The sequence below is a fragment of the Alligator mississippiensis genome, chromosome 4 (genome assembly GCF_030867095.1).
Source record: "Alligator mississippiensis isolate rAllMis1 chromosome 4, rAllMis1, whole genome shotgun sequence".
In the NCBI taxonomy this organism is placed as follows: domain Eukaryota; kingdom Metazoa; phylum Chordata; order Crocodylia; family Alligatoridae; genus Alligator; species Alligator mississippiensis.
The window spans coordinates 234,830,566-234,845,926 of record NC_081827.1 but is presented as its reverse complement, the minus strand read 5'-3'; the positions used below and the strand labels follow the sequence as shown (position 1 = coordinate 234,845,926).

General features: G+C 38.0%; 1 protein-coding gene across 5 annotated transcripts in view; it reads right to left on the bottom strand.

Annotated features, from left to right (window-relative positions):
* The window catches only part of LRP1B (LDL receptor related protein 1B), a 1,609,743-nt gene that overhangs the window by 133,399 nt on the left and 1,460,983 nt on the right, over positions 1-15,361 (bottom strand). For all 5 annotated transcript variants that reach the window (XM_019480601.2, XM_059727405.1, XM_059727406.1 and 2 more), the window contains 3 exons: positions 13,924-14,053; positions 11,429-11,535; positions 10,955-11,087 (listed from right to left, as the gene is read on the bottom strand). In XM_019480601.2, coding sequence (XP_019336146.2) covers positions 10,955-11,087; positions 11,429-11,535; positions 13,924-14,053 — 370 coding nt within the window. The remainder of the gene's footprint in view (positions 1-10,954; positions 11,088-11,428; positions 11,536-13,923; positions 14,054-15,361) is intronic.

Genomic DNA, 15,361 nt, shown 5'->3' with positions numbered 1-15,361 from the left:
AGGGGCAGGAGCCCAAGTGAGGTGGGTTTTTTTTTGAGAGCTAGAGCCTGGGAGTCAAACCCTGATTAGTGGGGGGGTTTTGACTGACAGGCCTAGCTAGAGAGAAAAGGGGTAGGCCCACAACGGCCGAGACACCAACATAAAGAGGAATTTAAAAATACCATCTGCAAAGCTTGAGGTGAGGTACAGGGGAGGAACAGAGCCACAGATAGCACCCCCTGGCATTGGGACATACAATGGGCAGCCTCCCACTTAATTAACAACAGGGCGTGGCAGATGAGAAGGGAGGCAGTAGGCCCATAACAGGTGGGCGGGGCCACCAGTAGATGGATCGCGAGCAGGCCCACCCTGTTACAACTACTAAAAATAAATAAATAAATAAATAAAACAAAAAAAAAATCAGGACAAATGTATTTTTTTAAATAAAATTGAAATATGTTATGGTAGATGTTTGACTTTCAGTATATGATTTTATTTTGTTTTTCAATTATAACTTGTTAAAATGATATCTTCTGAAAGGTTTTATGTGTGCAGCCCTCTACAGCTCACCAAAACACATTAAGTGGCCCTCCAGCTGACATAATTGCCCAACCCTGCTTTAAGCCATGTAAATACAGACTGGGAGTAACATTTTAAACCATTTGCCGCTCCTAGGCTGTGCTGCAAATATATACAGGCATTCGGGAGATTAGATTAACCTGATCTCAACCTAGGTCTGTATACTTTCTCAGGTGAGCTAAAGAGATTGGGCACACCATTTTGGAGGCGATTTAAGCCCTTTGAATGTTTGCACAATTGGTAGTTCAACGTAACTCTGATTAGGTTGATCTAAATGTAATGTCTTTATGCAAAGGTCTAGAGTTTAAACTAGGTATAAACTGAAGGAAATTGGATTTTAAAACTAGAAAGGATCATCTAGTCCAAAGGTGGCCAATTTGAGGCACAGGTGCCACAAATGGCATAGGCAGCCCCTGTGTGTGGCATGCAGGAGACTGAGGTGACAGGCAGAACACTGGCAGATGAAGTAGGGACCAGAAACCAGAGCATCAGATGAGGCAGGGAGTAGAGGCCAAAAGGAGATAGCAGAACAGAATCTTGGGAAGGAAGCGGAAGGCAGAGCAGAAGATTGGGCAGGGGAAGGGGATTGGAGTGCCACTCAGTGAGGGTGTGAGGCTAGTTTGTGGCACACCTGACAAAAGGGTGGGCCGCCACTGATCTAGTGTAACCTTCTGCATATAATCACACTCCATAACTTTCCATCCATTTACCATCTTGAGCCCAATAACTTAGTCTTCAGTAAGTATAACCATCTAATGCATTTCAGGTCTAAAAAATTACATGCTGGAATCTGAGAAATAGGAAAGAGTAAAAAACCATCAGTCACAAACAAAATATCAGTTTCTTTGGCAGCACAGAGACTTGATGGGACAAATTATAACAATAGAATATTGGTATAAAAGACGGTACATTGTTCAGGTATGACAGGTGGGGAAAATAGGGAGGAAGCCTTGCACTGTATATCAATGCCATGTATTTTGGTTTTTGAAGTCCAGAAAGGTGGAAGGCATACATGTTGAAAATCTTTTCATGAAATAAAAAGGTGAAAAGAAAGGGAGAAATAATGACAGAGTTTTACACACAGGACCTGGTCATAATGAAGGATTTCAACTACTTGGACATCTATTACATAGCCAATAGTATGACAGGAATGTGGTGTGTTGGAATGTGTTTTAGACATTTTATTGCATCAGAAAATTAAACAAAGAGGGGAGGTAATTTTAGATACGGTCCTAACAGAAAGAATAGAGTAAGAATATGAATATGGAATGGAATTTGGGTGAAAATGATAGTGAACTAGTAGACTTAACTACTTTAAGAATAGAGGTCATTATTCAAAGAAAAGGAAGTAGTAACAGCAGCAAAATAACAACAAGGCCACGGCAGTGGGGGGGAGCAGCAAGCCAGGCCTGACATGACCCAATGCGGCAGCGGCTGGGAGAGAGGAGGAGTGGGCCTTCTCCCCCTGTCCGGCAGAAGGGAGGGGGGGAGCGGCCCAGATTGGGGGGGGGGGGGGCCACAGGGCTCCATCCTCCCCACACACCCCCATCATTCTTGATGGGCAATTGGCTACATACTGTGTGTGTGTGTGTGTGTGTGTGTGTGTGAGATTGTAGTATAAATTAAGGGAGTTTTTTTCTCTCTACAATATATATAATTAAGCACATCACCTAAGGATGCTGTAGTAACCCTGCCACTGGAGGTAGTTAAGGCTAGATAAATATCTGGTAGGAGTGGTTTAGTATCTTGCTACATCTTGTCTTATAAGATGAGAGATAGATTAGATGACTTTTTGAGGTTCCTTTCAGACCTGCATTACTACAATTTTATTTCATAATTTTATTAAGCAGAGAATACTCCAAGAACAGATTCTCTTATATTGTTTTGACTATTTGTTCCATATTGGAAACAATCAAAGCAGGAGAAGGAGGGTGGAGGAGGATGTTTTAAACCAAACTATTCAAATCTTAAACAAGTTAGTTAAGGTTTTAATATCCTTAGCAACAAAAAGGTAAGCTTTCTTTTTTCTTTAGAATCATTATACAAGTTTACTGTTGCTAAGCAATTAAGTTATGACAATTTCTTGAAACTCATAATCTGTCTGACATTATTTTCTAGTAAATGGAATCTCAACATCTTTTCAGTGAATTGGACTATAAAGAAAGTTAAGATAAAAATATCTTCAAAAGAAAAATAAAGAAACTCTTTTCTCATGGAGGTAGTACCAAGACAAAAAAGTGCATGGAATTGATCTAATCAGTTTATGCATTTGTGCCAGATTGTTAGATTTAAATTAACAAGATGCTTTCCTTTAACTATAAAACATGTTTCAGCTCAAGACTTACCAATTTTTTAAGGAACATCTCACTTGCATGAAATAGTCAAATATACAAGAATATATTGCCAGGTAAGACTATTAGGAAGTCACAAGTTATTATCACACACAGTCTACTTTTATTGCAAATGGAACTTAAATCTATGAGAAGAAAATTAAATGTTAAAAAAATGTCAAGAAAAAAATCTGCATGACTAAACATTATTCTGAGTGGAAAATCTGTCCAAAAGACAGTAAATATAAATACATAGTATTTCCCAGATTCTGCCTGTTTGTTAAAAAAAATGAACAAATCTGACATCTTTTTAAGCCTATATACAAGGACTCCTGAAACTGGGCATGGAGATTATCACCATGATTTTCCAGCCTTAGAATAACACTCCATTTTAGTAGTTATGTTTGTGAAAAGGAAAAAAAAATAGTTTTTTTATGATATCAAGATAATACTATACTCATTTTATGTGATTGCTATGTCTGTCAAATTCCTTTCTAGAAGAGATTTGTGCACCAGAAATCATAATTGTAACATAAATACAAAGTATTTTAGTGATAACCAACTAGGCAAATGACTTCTTATTGTGTTCTAAGTAATTTACAGTTCAAAGAAACTACATTATTACATCCCAAGAATAATGGGTACTTTACATAAAAAGAAAGCATTGCTCCTTATTTTCAGTCCATTAGTTTTTTGAAGGGATATAGCTGAGATATTTTTAAAGGCAGTATTTAGGAACACAAAAAGTGTTTCTTTAAATTTTTCAAGCCTCATTGATCATTTCATTCATCTTATATAATGATCCATTGTTCATAATTTCCAAATATGTTTTTTTTCAATTTCAGTTGAAACTGTTTGCAACTGTTTTTGGACTTTCTTTTTTCTCTATACTATTAATCCTCTCATAAAATGTCTTCCTTTTGCCTGTTCTCAGTTACAAAAACATTATTACAGTACTGTTTAATATCTTGTCCAACTGTAAGCTCAGAGTTTGCCTTGATGATAAAATAAATAGACTAAGATTAATCAGCGCTGTGTTCTGGCACACATCCTCCTCAATTGGTACACACATGATATTCCTCATAAATAAAATCAAGAAAATTTATTTATGCTGATTTTATTGTTATTTTAATACAGGACTCTGAGACTAGCATTATTGAAACTACACTTAGTAATGATTTGGTAAAATTAGAAGATTATTTTAATGAATGATGTTTGAAGCCCAACCCTGAAAAAAAGATTTATTCCTTTTTTCATCTCTCAAATGTCCATGTGAACATCTGTCTAAGAATTAGCTTTTGTGGAAAACCAGTCAACTATGAACCCAACCCCAAAATATTTAGGAATCCACCTTCACCAGTCTCACCTACAGGCATCATCTATAAATGACTAAGAACAAACTTCCCACATGTAATAACATCATCTCAAAACCAGCTGGTATGAGTTAGGGAAGCAATGTAGAAGTCCACAGAACATCAGTGCTGGCCCTCTTTTATTCAGCCACTGACTATTGTGCCCCACTTTGGAGCAGGAGTACCCATACCAGTCTAATTGACTCTCAAATGAATGAAACAATGAGATTCATAATACATACTTGCAGTTACACTCCTGTTTGGTTGCTTGTTCTCATATCCCTACTCCTGATCTTTGACACAAACAGGGTACTTTAAGACTCTACAAAAATGCTTACATTCAATTCGCTACTCATGTTTTTAGAAACTTAATGACCCCCTTAGGCCAAGGCTTCGTTTAAGAATGCTATTTTGGAGTGAGGGGAAAAAAGCTGAATGAGAAAAAATTTGACATCAAGGAAAAACGGATCCAGCAAAGGAACACAATTGACATCATTAAGAAATTTCTTATCATGGACCCCACATCTAAACCTTCGGGCTTTGCTTTACTAAGCTGGAGCTGGAAAACACTGAACAGAGTTTGTATTGGACACACTATATGTAACTACCTAATACATAAATGGAATTTTATTAAAGATTCCAAGTGTGGGTGTGGTGAAATCCAAACAATAGCACACATAATGAAGGAATGTCCTATTTATTATTTTAATGGTTGCATGAAGATCTGCATCAGTCTACTAGCAATGCCTTGCAATAAATATTAAATCTAAAACTGGCAGATAAGGTACTCTGGGTAAATCTGATATCTTTTATTAGACCAACTCAAATAGTTGGAAAACATTCTTCTTTGCAAGCTTTCAGGAGCAAACACTTTTCGTCAGGCTGAGAAAACATCTGCAGTTGTTGTGCACTCTTCCTGGATCAAATGAATAGTAAAGGAGCCAGAGGCTGGTGCATGCAAGAAAGCCAGACAATGAAGTTGTAAATAGGAGTCAATGGGTGAGAGATGGGTTGTAGGGTGCAGCGGAGAGTAATGAATGTAGCTGGCAAATAGTAGAGAGGTACCTGGAGAGGCAGATGTTAGGCAGATTATAATGTGTCATAAATCCAAAGTCTATATTTAGTCCATGTTTTTTGTATCCAGTAGGCTGATGAAGTGAAGTTCTGTGAAAGGTGTTTTGTAAAATCCCTTTAAGGATTAGAACTGAGAGTTTTGAGAGAGAGTGGTTTTCTTGTGAGAAATGTGCCCCCACATGTAATTGATTATTCTTGTCATTTCAGTGCAAGTTTGGTGGTAACAGAGGGCTTGGCTGTACACTACAGCTTTCTTGATCTGTTTAGGTTGGTTGTGTTTAGGGTGATTCCAACAAAACTTCATTCTCTGACAACATTGAGCAAAAGATTAACCCCCCAAAATCAGACTGAATTATTAAAAATCAGACTGAATACCTCACAGTGGATGAATCTCTAACCTTGTCCATTATATTTACTGCTTCAGGGAAAGAATGAACAATGAAATAATCAACAACACATGCTACCATAACAACTGCTCCCAATCAGAGAGAAGGGCCATATAATCTCTATGATCTAGCCACCAAATAGTAACAAAAGCAGCAGATGAAGGAGGAGCCATAGTCATCCTTAACAGTGAAGACTACATAGAAAGAAGCCAACAGACAACTCTCTGACACCACCTATTCAATAAACTACAGAAAGACCCCACTTCCCTTTTCACCTTGAAACTCAGAACTACCATCAAATCATTTCCATCAGAACTACAAGAAAAACTGCAGACCTTGATCCCCCAGCCCCCACACTACCTAACCCAGGGACTTTTTACATGCTCCCTAAAATCCACAAACAAGAGAACCTTGACAGACCTATCATATCCAACCATGGAACCCTAACTGAGGAAATATCAGGTATCATCAAATCAATCCTAAAACCTCTTGTCACCCAAAGAGCAAGTTTTGTCCCAAACACAACAGACTTTCTATGAAAACTTAAAAACATAGACCACCTTCCCAGCAACAACTTGCTCACCACCATGGATGTTACCAGCTTATATATAAACATCCCACACCAGGATGGCATCCAAGCCTGCTTTACATACCTACAACAGCAAGTTGACAATTCAGAGTACAGACCCAAAGATATTACTGACCTTATACACTTCCTCCACACACACAACAATTTCACTTTTAATAACCAACAGTTCTCCAGACCATGGGCATAGCTATGGGCAACAAAATGGTCCCATAGTATGCCAACCTTTTCATGAGCAACCTGGAAGAAGAATTCCTTAGGGACTGCACCATCAAACCCTTGCTATACTTAAGATATATTGATGACATATTCATCATTTGTACTGAAAACCTGCACTCTCTGATTGATTTCTATCATAAATTCAACAGTCATCACCCCTCCATCAAACTATCTCTTGAATACTCCAGCACCAACATCTCATTTTTAGACTCAATGAGCACCATTTAGAATGGTAAACTACAAACCATGGTATACAAGAAACCCATGAACCAACAAACATATCTGCACAAAACCAGAAATCACCCTAAGCATACCAAGAAAGCTGTAATGTAGAGCCAAACTCTCTGATACTACTGATTTCGCACTGAGGAAAACACCCGTGAATGTCATCTCACAAATCTCAAAAAGGATAATAAAGGATATCAGATTTACCAAAAACACCTTGTCTCCCTATGTCCTTAGACCATCACAGCTATAACCTATACCCCTGAAATCTAAGACTGTCAGTGCCATTTTTTATAGGTTGCTTATATGTTGTTTATGGGATGTTTATAACTTGTTCTGTTATTCAATTGCAGTATTCCATACAAATAAATAAATGTGCTACTTTATTTTAAACTACTTTTGTTTTCTTGCCCTTAGTCCAAAATTTTGCTCTTAGTCAAGACCAACAGTCATTTACCAGTTTGTTCCTGTTGCTTTCTCATTTATTATTTATGTTGCACTATTTCTTTAAAATTACCAGTGGTTGCTAGAAGTGCCATATATTTCATATTTTTGCATGATTAACACCAAAGTAATTTTCAGATGAACTCAACAAACTTAATTAAGAACTATAATCTTGATTAAACTACTCAGCCTCAAAGAAAGGAAGCTTGCTGTGGTAATACATCCTATGTGAGGATACTTGGAAATTACTTTCCCTCTTGGATTGAAGCAAGCCTTACAGACAAATATATATATTTAAAATCAAGATGCTGGGCTGTAGGGAATGATTATGACCAGTATTGTATACATGCTATAGTACTTCTTGATTTTACATTACAGTCAGATTATTTATTTCCACCCACTGATAAATTTTACCCCAGCCACAGCTGCACACCTACAAGACACCAAAGTCATACTTACTGAGTTTGAGAGGTGAAATCTTTGTTGTGCCAAAACTTTTTTCTGCCTGGCTGACATTCTTTTGAAAGTTAGAAGAGCATTTCCCAATGATATCTCAGTGAGTGGCACTCATTTTGTGCCTGTCATTGAGGTGACGAACATTCATTATATTGCTTTATCATTTCTGATGGTATGCAATCATCAGGACATGTCAGACTAATATGGAACACCATGGTCAGCTAGATTACTTGATCAATATGATTTTCTATACAAGAAAATGCAAGGTCATTGATCTAGGATCAAAGAATAAGATCCCAGATCGTGTTATGTCATGTTAAGAAGTGATAAAGCTTTAAATTATTCTACTCCAATGGGAAAGACTCCATATATTACAGTAATGGGAAAAATGCAGATATTGGAGTCTGGCATACTTAAAGGGACAAATATAGTTACAAGTTAAACATTATATCCTCCACTATCCCACAGTGCCCTGCTCTCGTTCTCTCTCTCGCTCCAAGGCAGAGGGAAGGAATGCAAATAGCTCTCTGATAGCCTGTCTAGTGATGAGCAGTTAGGCAAGCTTGTAGGCTGGCCTATCCTTGTTACTACCTAATAGCAATGGGGTCGCCGTGGCCTACCCTAGTGGGTAAACTACCTGCCACACACAGGCAGCCATAGTAGTGGCAGGGGCTTTCAAGCATCACCAGTCTCCAGCTTTCCCATGTCCCATGCTGTCTACACATTCTTTACAGTTGAAGGTGGTCTGGGTCCTGGACTACCAGCCTGTTTGCCACTGTGAAGAGGGAACAGGCTGCTTCAACTAAAAAGGGCCTGCAACTATAAAGGGGACACGGGCACGCCCAGGACCATGTTCTGGGGATGCAACAGGGCTCTCCTAGAACAGCTGTTGCCACTGACAGACTCCCCTGGGGACAGGAGATAAGGAGTAAGGCCTTGTCATCCCATGACTGGAGAGTATGTCTTTATGGCAACTTTTCATGCTGCAGACAGAGGGCTTTCAACATGCAGCTGCCCATATCACTCTTTTTTTTTTTTTTTTGGAGCACTAGTAGTTGACCTAGTGGCATATGTAGTGGTCAGAGAGAGTATTAAGGAGCAAGCAGTGCTTTTTGGTTAAACTTTGCATTTTTGTCCCACAGGAGGAAAATTATGTCTAGAATTTTTAAATTATGTCCTAATAGTTTTTTCCATATGACGGTGATTTTGAAAAAGTGGTGTTAAGATTTGTGTGTGCTAGAACCTGCAAAACTAAACCACAGGTATATAATATTCTTTATTTAGAAATTTGTTTTTAGGCATTGGAATTTGGGCATAAGTATTTGAAAATATGTACAAATCCTGAAATGTATTCTTTGTGGGTGGACTCTGTGCTTGAGATGGGAGCCTAAATGAAACTCACCTGCATAGATGAAGTCTACCTATACAGAAATTGGTGTAAGATGGGAGACCTAAATATTATTCTGTTTTATTTGATTTACAAATCTGAATTAAAAATTGTATATTAACTGTATATTAATTGTATTGTGGCATTACATATTCATATTTAGTATATATTAATGTTGCCTCTAAATTGCCACTAAACTACCCTGTATACCACATGTCCCAGAATCAGATGTGCACGTTCTTTTTGGAAGGCAGAACATAGAAAATAAGATTTTTCCAGAGCCATGGCCAACTGTGTTTCATAACAGTAACTCCTCCTGGAAACACTGTGTCAGGGAAGTGTGGCATACCAGGAGATAGTCTGGGTGAGGCATCAGGAACTTCCTGGTGTGATATATCAATAAGGCTAGACCCCAGACACAACAGCAGAAGCAACACTTACTTTTTACTGTAATAATTCTTGACATAAGTTTCTGTAAATAGTAAACGTTGTTTCCACACCACAAGCCTAATCAAGATACTACAAACTGCATGCAGCAGCTCATTTAGTTGCTGCTTCAGGCACAAATTACAACACTCAGCAAATAGTTACTGTAAATTCCCTAGCACCTGGGAGGCAGCTAACACTGGACTTCACCTATCCTGCCTGCTGGGCCATAAAGAAGCAACAGCCATTTTGTCAGTGTCTGCATGCCTTTATGTCTGCATGCCTGAGGACAGTGCTCCTATTCCAGTGAAGAAAAATCAGTTTCCCTGCTTAAGACATGCATCCCAATATTGGAGGGTTAATTTGGGGAAATGTGTGAAGGGGGTGTACAAGTAAATATGGTACTAGGACTTTTTAACATTATGAAATTTCTTGTTTGGTAATAATTTTACATCTTTTTATTTCATGGGTTAGAAAACACTTAAGTGGAAGTATTAAGTAGCATAAATTATGCCATGCCAGTCAGCCATTTGATGAGGAGCTGCACTGTCTTTGGCCAAAAGGATCACAGACTCCATTTCAGCAGCTTTGGTATGCTCTGCAATAGAGGAGTATGGAATGGGCCATATTCGATTCAGATTTGGATTCAGCCCAAATTGGGGACAGTGATTCAATTTGTTGATTCAGATTACTGTCTCCGATTTGATTCAGCCAAATCTGAACCTGAAGATTTGATGCTGATTCAGAGAATCAGTGCTTTGGCCATAGACACAACTTTAAATGTTTTTTCTATGTACCTCAAGGCATCAGGTGTGGCTTGTGAATGGTGCAATGCTGGGATGGATGAAGCGTCCCACAGGAGTGTGGAGGGGCACTCCACATGCTTGGCAGTGAACCTGGAAGTGGACTGGAAATACTTCTGGTCCATTTCTGGGTCCGCCACCAAGTGCACCAGGGCCTCCCCACAAACCCTCCCTGGCTCAGCCACAGAGGGACCCTGAGTGCCTCTTCAGACCAAGGAGGCACCAGTCACTGAGCTGGGAGGGTATGGGGAGGGAGGCCCAGTGCGTTCTCCAGTGGACCTGGAAGTGGACCAGAAGTGCTTCTGGTCCACTTCCAGGTCTGCTGCTGAGCACACTGGGGAGCCCCCCATGCTCCTGTGGGGCACTTCATCAGCCCCACCATTGCAGCATTCATGAGCTGCCTCGTATCTTGAGGTATGTAGAAAAAACATTTAAAGCTGTGTCTATATCTGAATTGCCGACTCTTCAAGTCTCTGCAGATTGATTCAGAGGATTCCAATTTGATTTGGAGAGATTAAAGCGTTTCTTGATTCAATTTGGATTCAGAGATTCAGCCACCAAATTGGGCTGAATCTCTGCAGAATTGAATCAGGGACCAAAGCTTCGCACAGCCCTACCCTACAGTGCTGTTACATCACCATATAGCTTTAATTAAAAAATAAAAGAGTAAGGAAGAGTAAACTTTTTAATGAAAAAGTGATGCCTCACCTCTGTCACAATTTTCTTCGTCACTCCCATCCACACAGTCATGGATACCATCACATAGCCATCTGATAGGGATACAGTGGGCCTTATTTTTGCATCGAAACTGATCTTCTTTACATTCTGTTACACAATCCATCTGTTTAAATACAGATGTGTACTGCAGTATTCATTAACAACAACAATACAATAATAGACAGAATTAATCTAGGCTGTTGAAATTTCATTGCCTTTTTTGACTGAGAAAATACATTTCTTCTTTATTATTGGCAGTGTAATTAGACTGCTACTGAACTTAAAATTTTAAGCAATTAGAATAGAAATGTTCTGATATTATGTGCTTGTGTATTTTGCATGTGGTGATGAAAGCAATGGATTAAAAAATTAATGTTTATTCTATTTATTTTCAGTTTCTAAATTGCTTGATCAAATACTGTACATAAGATAATATAAAGCACTCAAAAGAATTACACTAGTTACCTCATCAGAGCCATCAGCACAGTCATATTCTCCATTACACCTCAATGATGCAGAGATACATCCTCCACTGGTGCACACATACTCACGTGAAGAGCAGGTTGGAGATGCTAATTGGAAATATACATTTTTAGCATTACGTAAACACAATTTTTGAATGATTTATTTATTAATATGAGGCAAAGTTAACATATTATGTTGTAATTGACTATCCATTAGTAGAAATTCCATGGTTTGAAATTACAGGGTTAGTTTGACAAAGAAACTGACAAACTTCCCCAAATACATCTTAGAATAACTGTTAAAAAAAATTAAAAGATGCAAGGATATTTACTTTTATGACAAAAGTATTTTTTTTTTTCATTCTCCTCATGCAAAGAAACTTATGACTGGCCAAAAGCAGGATTTGAGTCCTGAAAATCCTTATGCTACCTTATGAACAAGGGTAACTGCTTCCATCACTAAAAAGAATTCTCAAAATGTATCTTTATAAATACACAGCAAAACCAATATATAAGTACCAAATATTAGGTTTATCTAACAACTAAAACAGCAGTCATCCCAGGAAACTAGAATATTGCAAGAATAATGTACATTACATAGATATATTTTAAGATGGGAGAAGCAAGGTAAGATGCTCAATAAACTCAATACTGATTGCATGTACACATGCAGATTTTTTCAATATATGCGATAAAAGATACTATAATTTAAACACAAACTATCTGCATAAAGTAAGAGTTTTTGCACTCTGCTCTTACAACACAATACCTATGATTAGTTTAAATTGGCCTCAGAAGTGTTTGGTAGTATAAACCACAGTAAAATTACATGGTTCTACCACAACACCTCACATTTTAAGGCATTCTTCCTTTATCAACTCAGCTAATTATGGATGCTTGTGGCTGTGTAGAAAATCACTGACTAAGAAGTTAGTTCTAGCAGATACCAATAAAGGATAGGGACCTAAATCCACAGTGAGAATTGAACACAAAGGAACTGAGTACATTAAAAACAAACAAAAATATTTGGTAAAATTTCTTACTTATTAATAATTCATGCTAATGTTATTTGTAATATTGTATAACATCATCTCTGCTAAGAGTTCCACATTACAGATGATTCATCAGCATCACAACACTTCTGTCAGGAGGTACGCTTTGTTACCTGATTCTTACATCATGGCAAACAGGGAAAAGAAGGTTAAGTATCTTGACATATTTCACACAAACACTTGAGGAACTGAGACAAATATCACTGGAAATGTATTCTATTTTTACTATAGGACATTGTTTATCCTTGAGGCTAGGGGCAGAAGTAACACACAAATTGGTTTAAGTCATCAGAAACTGGCTTAAACCTGTAACAGAACAGAAGTTCAGTGCACATAAATCAGTGTCAAAATGGCTGAAACTTGTTTAAGATAAACCTGATTGAATGTAGTATCAGACTTCACTGGTTTGGGTCAAACTGGTTTATGAAACTTCTGTCCCAGACCTCTTCTTGCTTTAAGTTAAATCAACACCCCACCATGCTGTCCAGCCCTGGGCTGGACTGGGCTGGGCTGGGCTGTCTGCTACAGTAGAAAAGGGGTGGGGGTGGGGGGTGGCAGGGAGCCAGGGACTGCCTCCCCAGGCAAACCCAGCCTGGGGTCTGGGGCCAGGAATGGGGGTTAAAACTCACTTCCCCTGAATACACAGATGCCCTGCCCTGCTAAATTTACTGAAAGTTACTGCTGGCTTCAACTGTGGACTACAAATCCCAGAGGCACTTGGATGGAGGAACAGGAAGTGATGAACAACTCTGCAGTGTCCTGCTTCTGTGATTCTGATCGGCAAATCCCAGAGACCTCAGGGGCAGCAGGAAGAGGAAGCAAACACACAGCCAATGCTGGCTATATGCCAGAGATCTGTGCTGTAGCACCTCTTGGCTTTTGGCCTGAGCCACTGCATGCATGCGGCTGCATTTCCTGAATCAAAAGTGAATGTGTGTCCAGTTGTTTCTCAGTTTAATTTCTGCAGTTTAGACTAACCTGCAAAGACTGAATCGATTCAGCCTCAGGCTTTTTGCCTGTTTGTACTTAGCATGAAAGTCCTCTCTTTGTTTACTTTGTGGATGCACATACCGGAGCAATAGTAACAATTTAGTCTCATTGTAGTGTGATCTATTATACCCTGCCTCAAAAATAATATTTTATTCAGAGAAGTTATGAAAACACACATGATTGGACAGACTCTCTAACTTTGAAGCATTATCTTACCAGGAAGGGTAAAATTGAAATAAATGTAAAGAAGTATTTTGCAAAAAATAATCAAACAATATAACACATTTGCTACTCCAATATATATTTATTACTTCTAACAAAAAAGACCTAATCAATAATAAGATGACTTGCTAATTCATGTTTTCCATCATATTTTTCATCTTGTTCTTTAATTGACACTGTTGGATTTTTTTTTTTTTTCAGGATACCATAAAGATCAATTTAATCATCTCACCTGGTTCACATTTTTTTTCATCATCCCCAAATTTGCAGTCTTCATGACCATCACACTTCCATTTTGTTGATATGCACTGACCATTAGAACACTGGAACTGGTCCCTTGAACAGCCAGTTTCACAATATCTCTGTTACAAATATAAAATAAATATGTAATTGAGTTTGTCCATTTCATTAAAAATTAATTTAAGTATTACCAAGCATTCGGCCAGTTATAAAAACTAAAGCCTAGATTTGATGAAAAATGGGTTGTGACGGCAATGAAAAAAATGAGTAAAGCCTTTCTTTGGCTAAGGTACTACTTACTGTGAAGAGTAATAAAATTGGCTCTTTAAGTTGAAGAATGCTCTTAAATAGGTGGTGTTATTTTGGAATAGGATTTCTAACTTATCAATTGAGAGCCCTTGGTAGTAGTATAATTATGTTGTCCAGACGATGACTTGATAGACTTTAAACTAGAAATATTAGTGTATACCCAATGGAGCCGCAAAAGGTATTATCAAGTTAACCTGATTACTTGTTATTCAATTAATTATATTAAAATCCTCAAAACACATTAGACAAAAATGTTCAATTATGAAAAATGCTCAGAATAAGAACATCTAATGAGAAGATTAAAACAAAATGTAACAGATCTATACAAAATGGAGACAAATAATAATATTAAAGAAAAATATTTTATATAGACTTATTTTCATAATGGCATAGAGAGCATATGTGCAAGCGGATGTGCATACATTTCTAAAGATAGAAGATTCTCAGTTATACCATCACTCAAATATTCTTTAGATTTCTTTCAATATTCTCCTTTTAGGACAGCAAGGTTTATAAATTTAGTGTTGTTGATTTCTTAAAGCCCTGTAAATTCAGTATTCATGAACAAAATTATTCTTGCTAATGCAATATTTTCTCACATAGTGCACGCCCCCAAATAAGACACACACTTTGTGTTTGGAAGGTAGACTGTAGGGTAAAGATTTTTCCAAGTCATGACCTAAAGCTGGCTTATTCGTGAAAACACTGTACAAGATGGCTGCTATTTTCTTTCTTTCTACCAGCAAGCAGGAAGGGGCACAGCCCAGTGTTAACCTTTTCACAGCTGCTCTCAAATTAGGTGCCACAGTAGTAGTACATATCCTCCAAATCCTTGTAATTGGATACAACTTGCCAAAATCTTTTGCCAATTTGAGAAGGGCTGTGCAAAGGTTAACACTAGGCTGAGGCCCCTCCTGCTTGCTAGCAGCCATCTTGTAGCACTGTGCTTTTATGCTTCTATGTCTCCATGCAGTGAAGTCCTCGCATAGAAAATCATCTTCCCCATTTAAGACCCCAATTTTAGAGGGCCAATTTTTGGAAGAAAATGTTTGTGGTACCCCAGTAAATACGGCAATTAAAATATTCACTTGGTAATTTTTATATGGCATGTATACTATCTC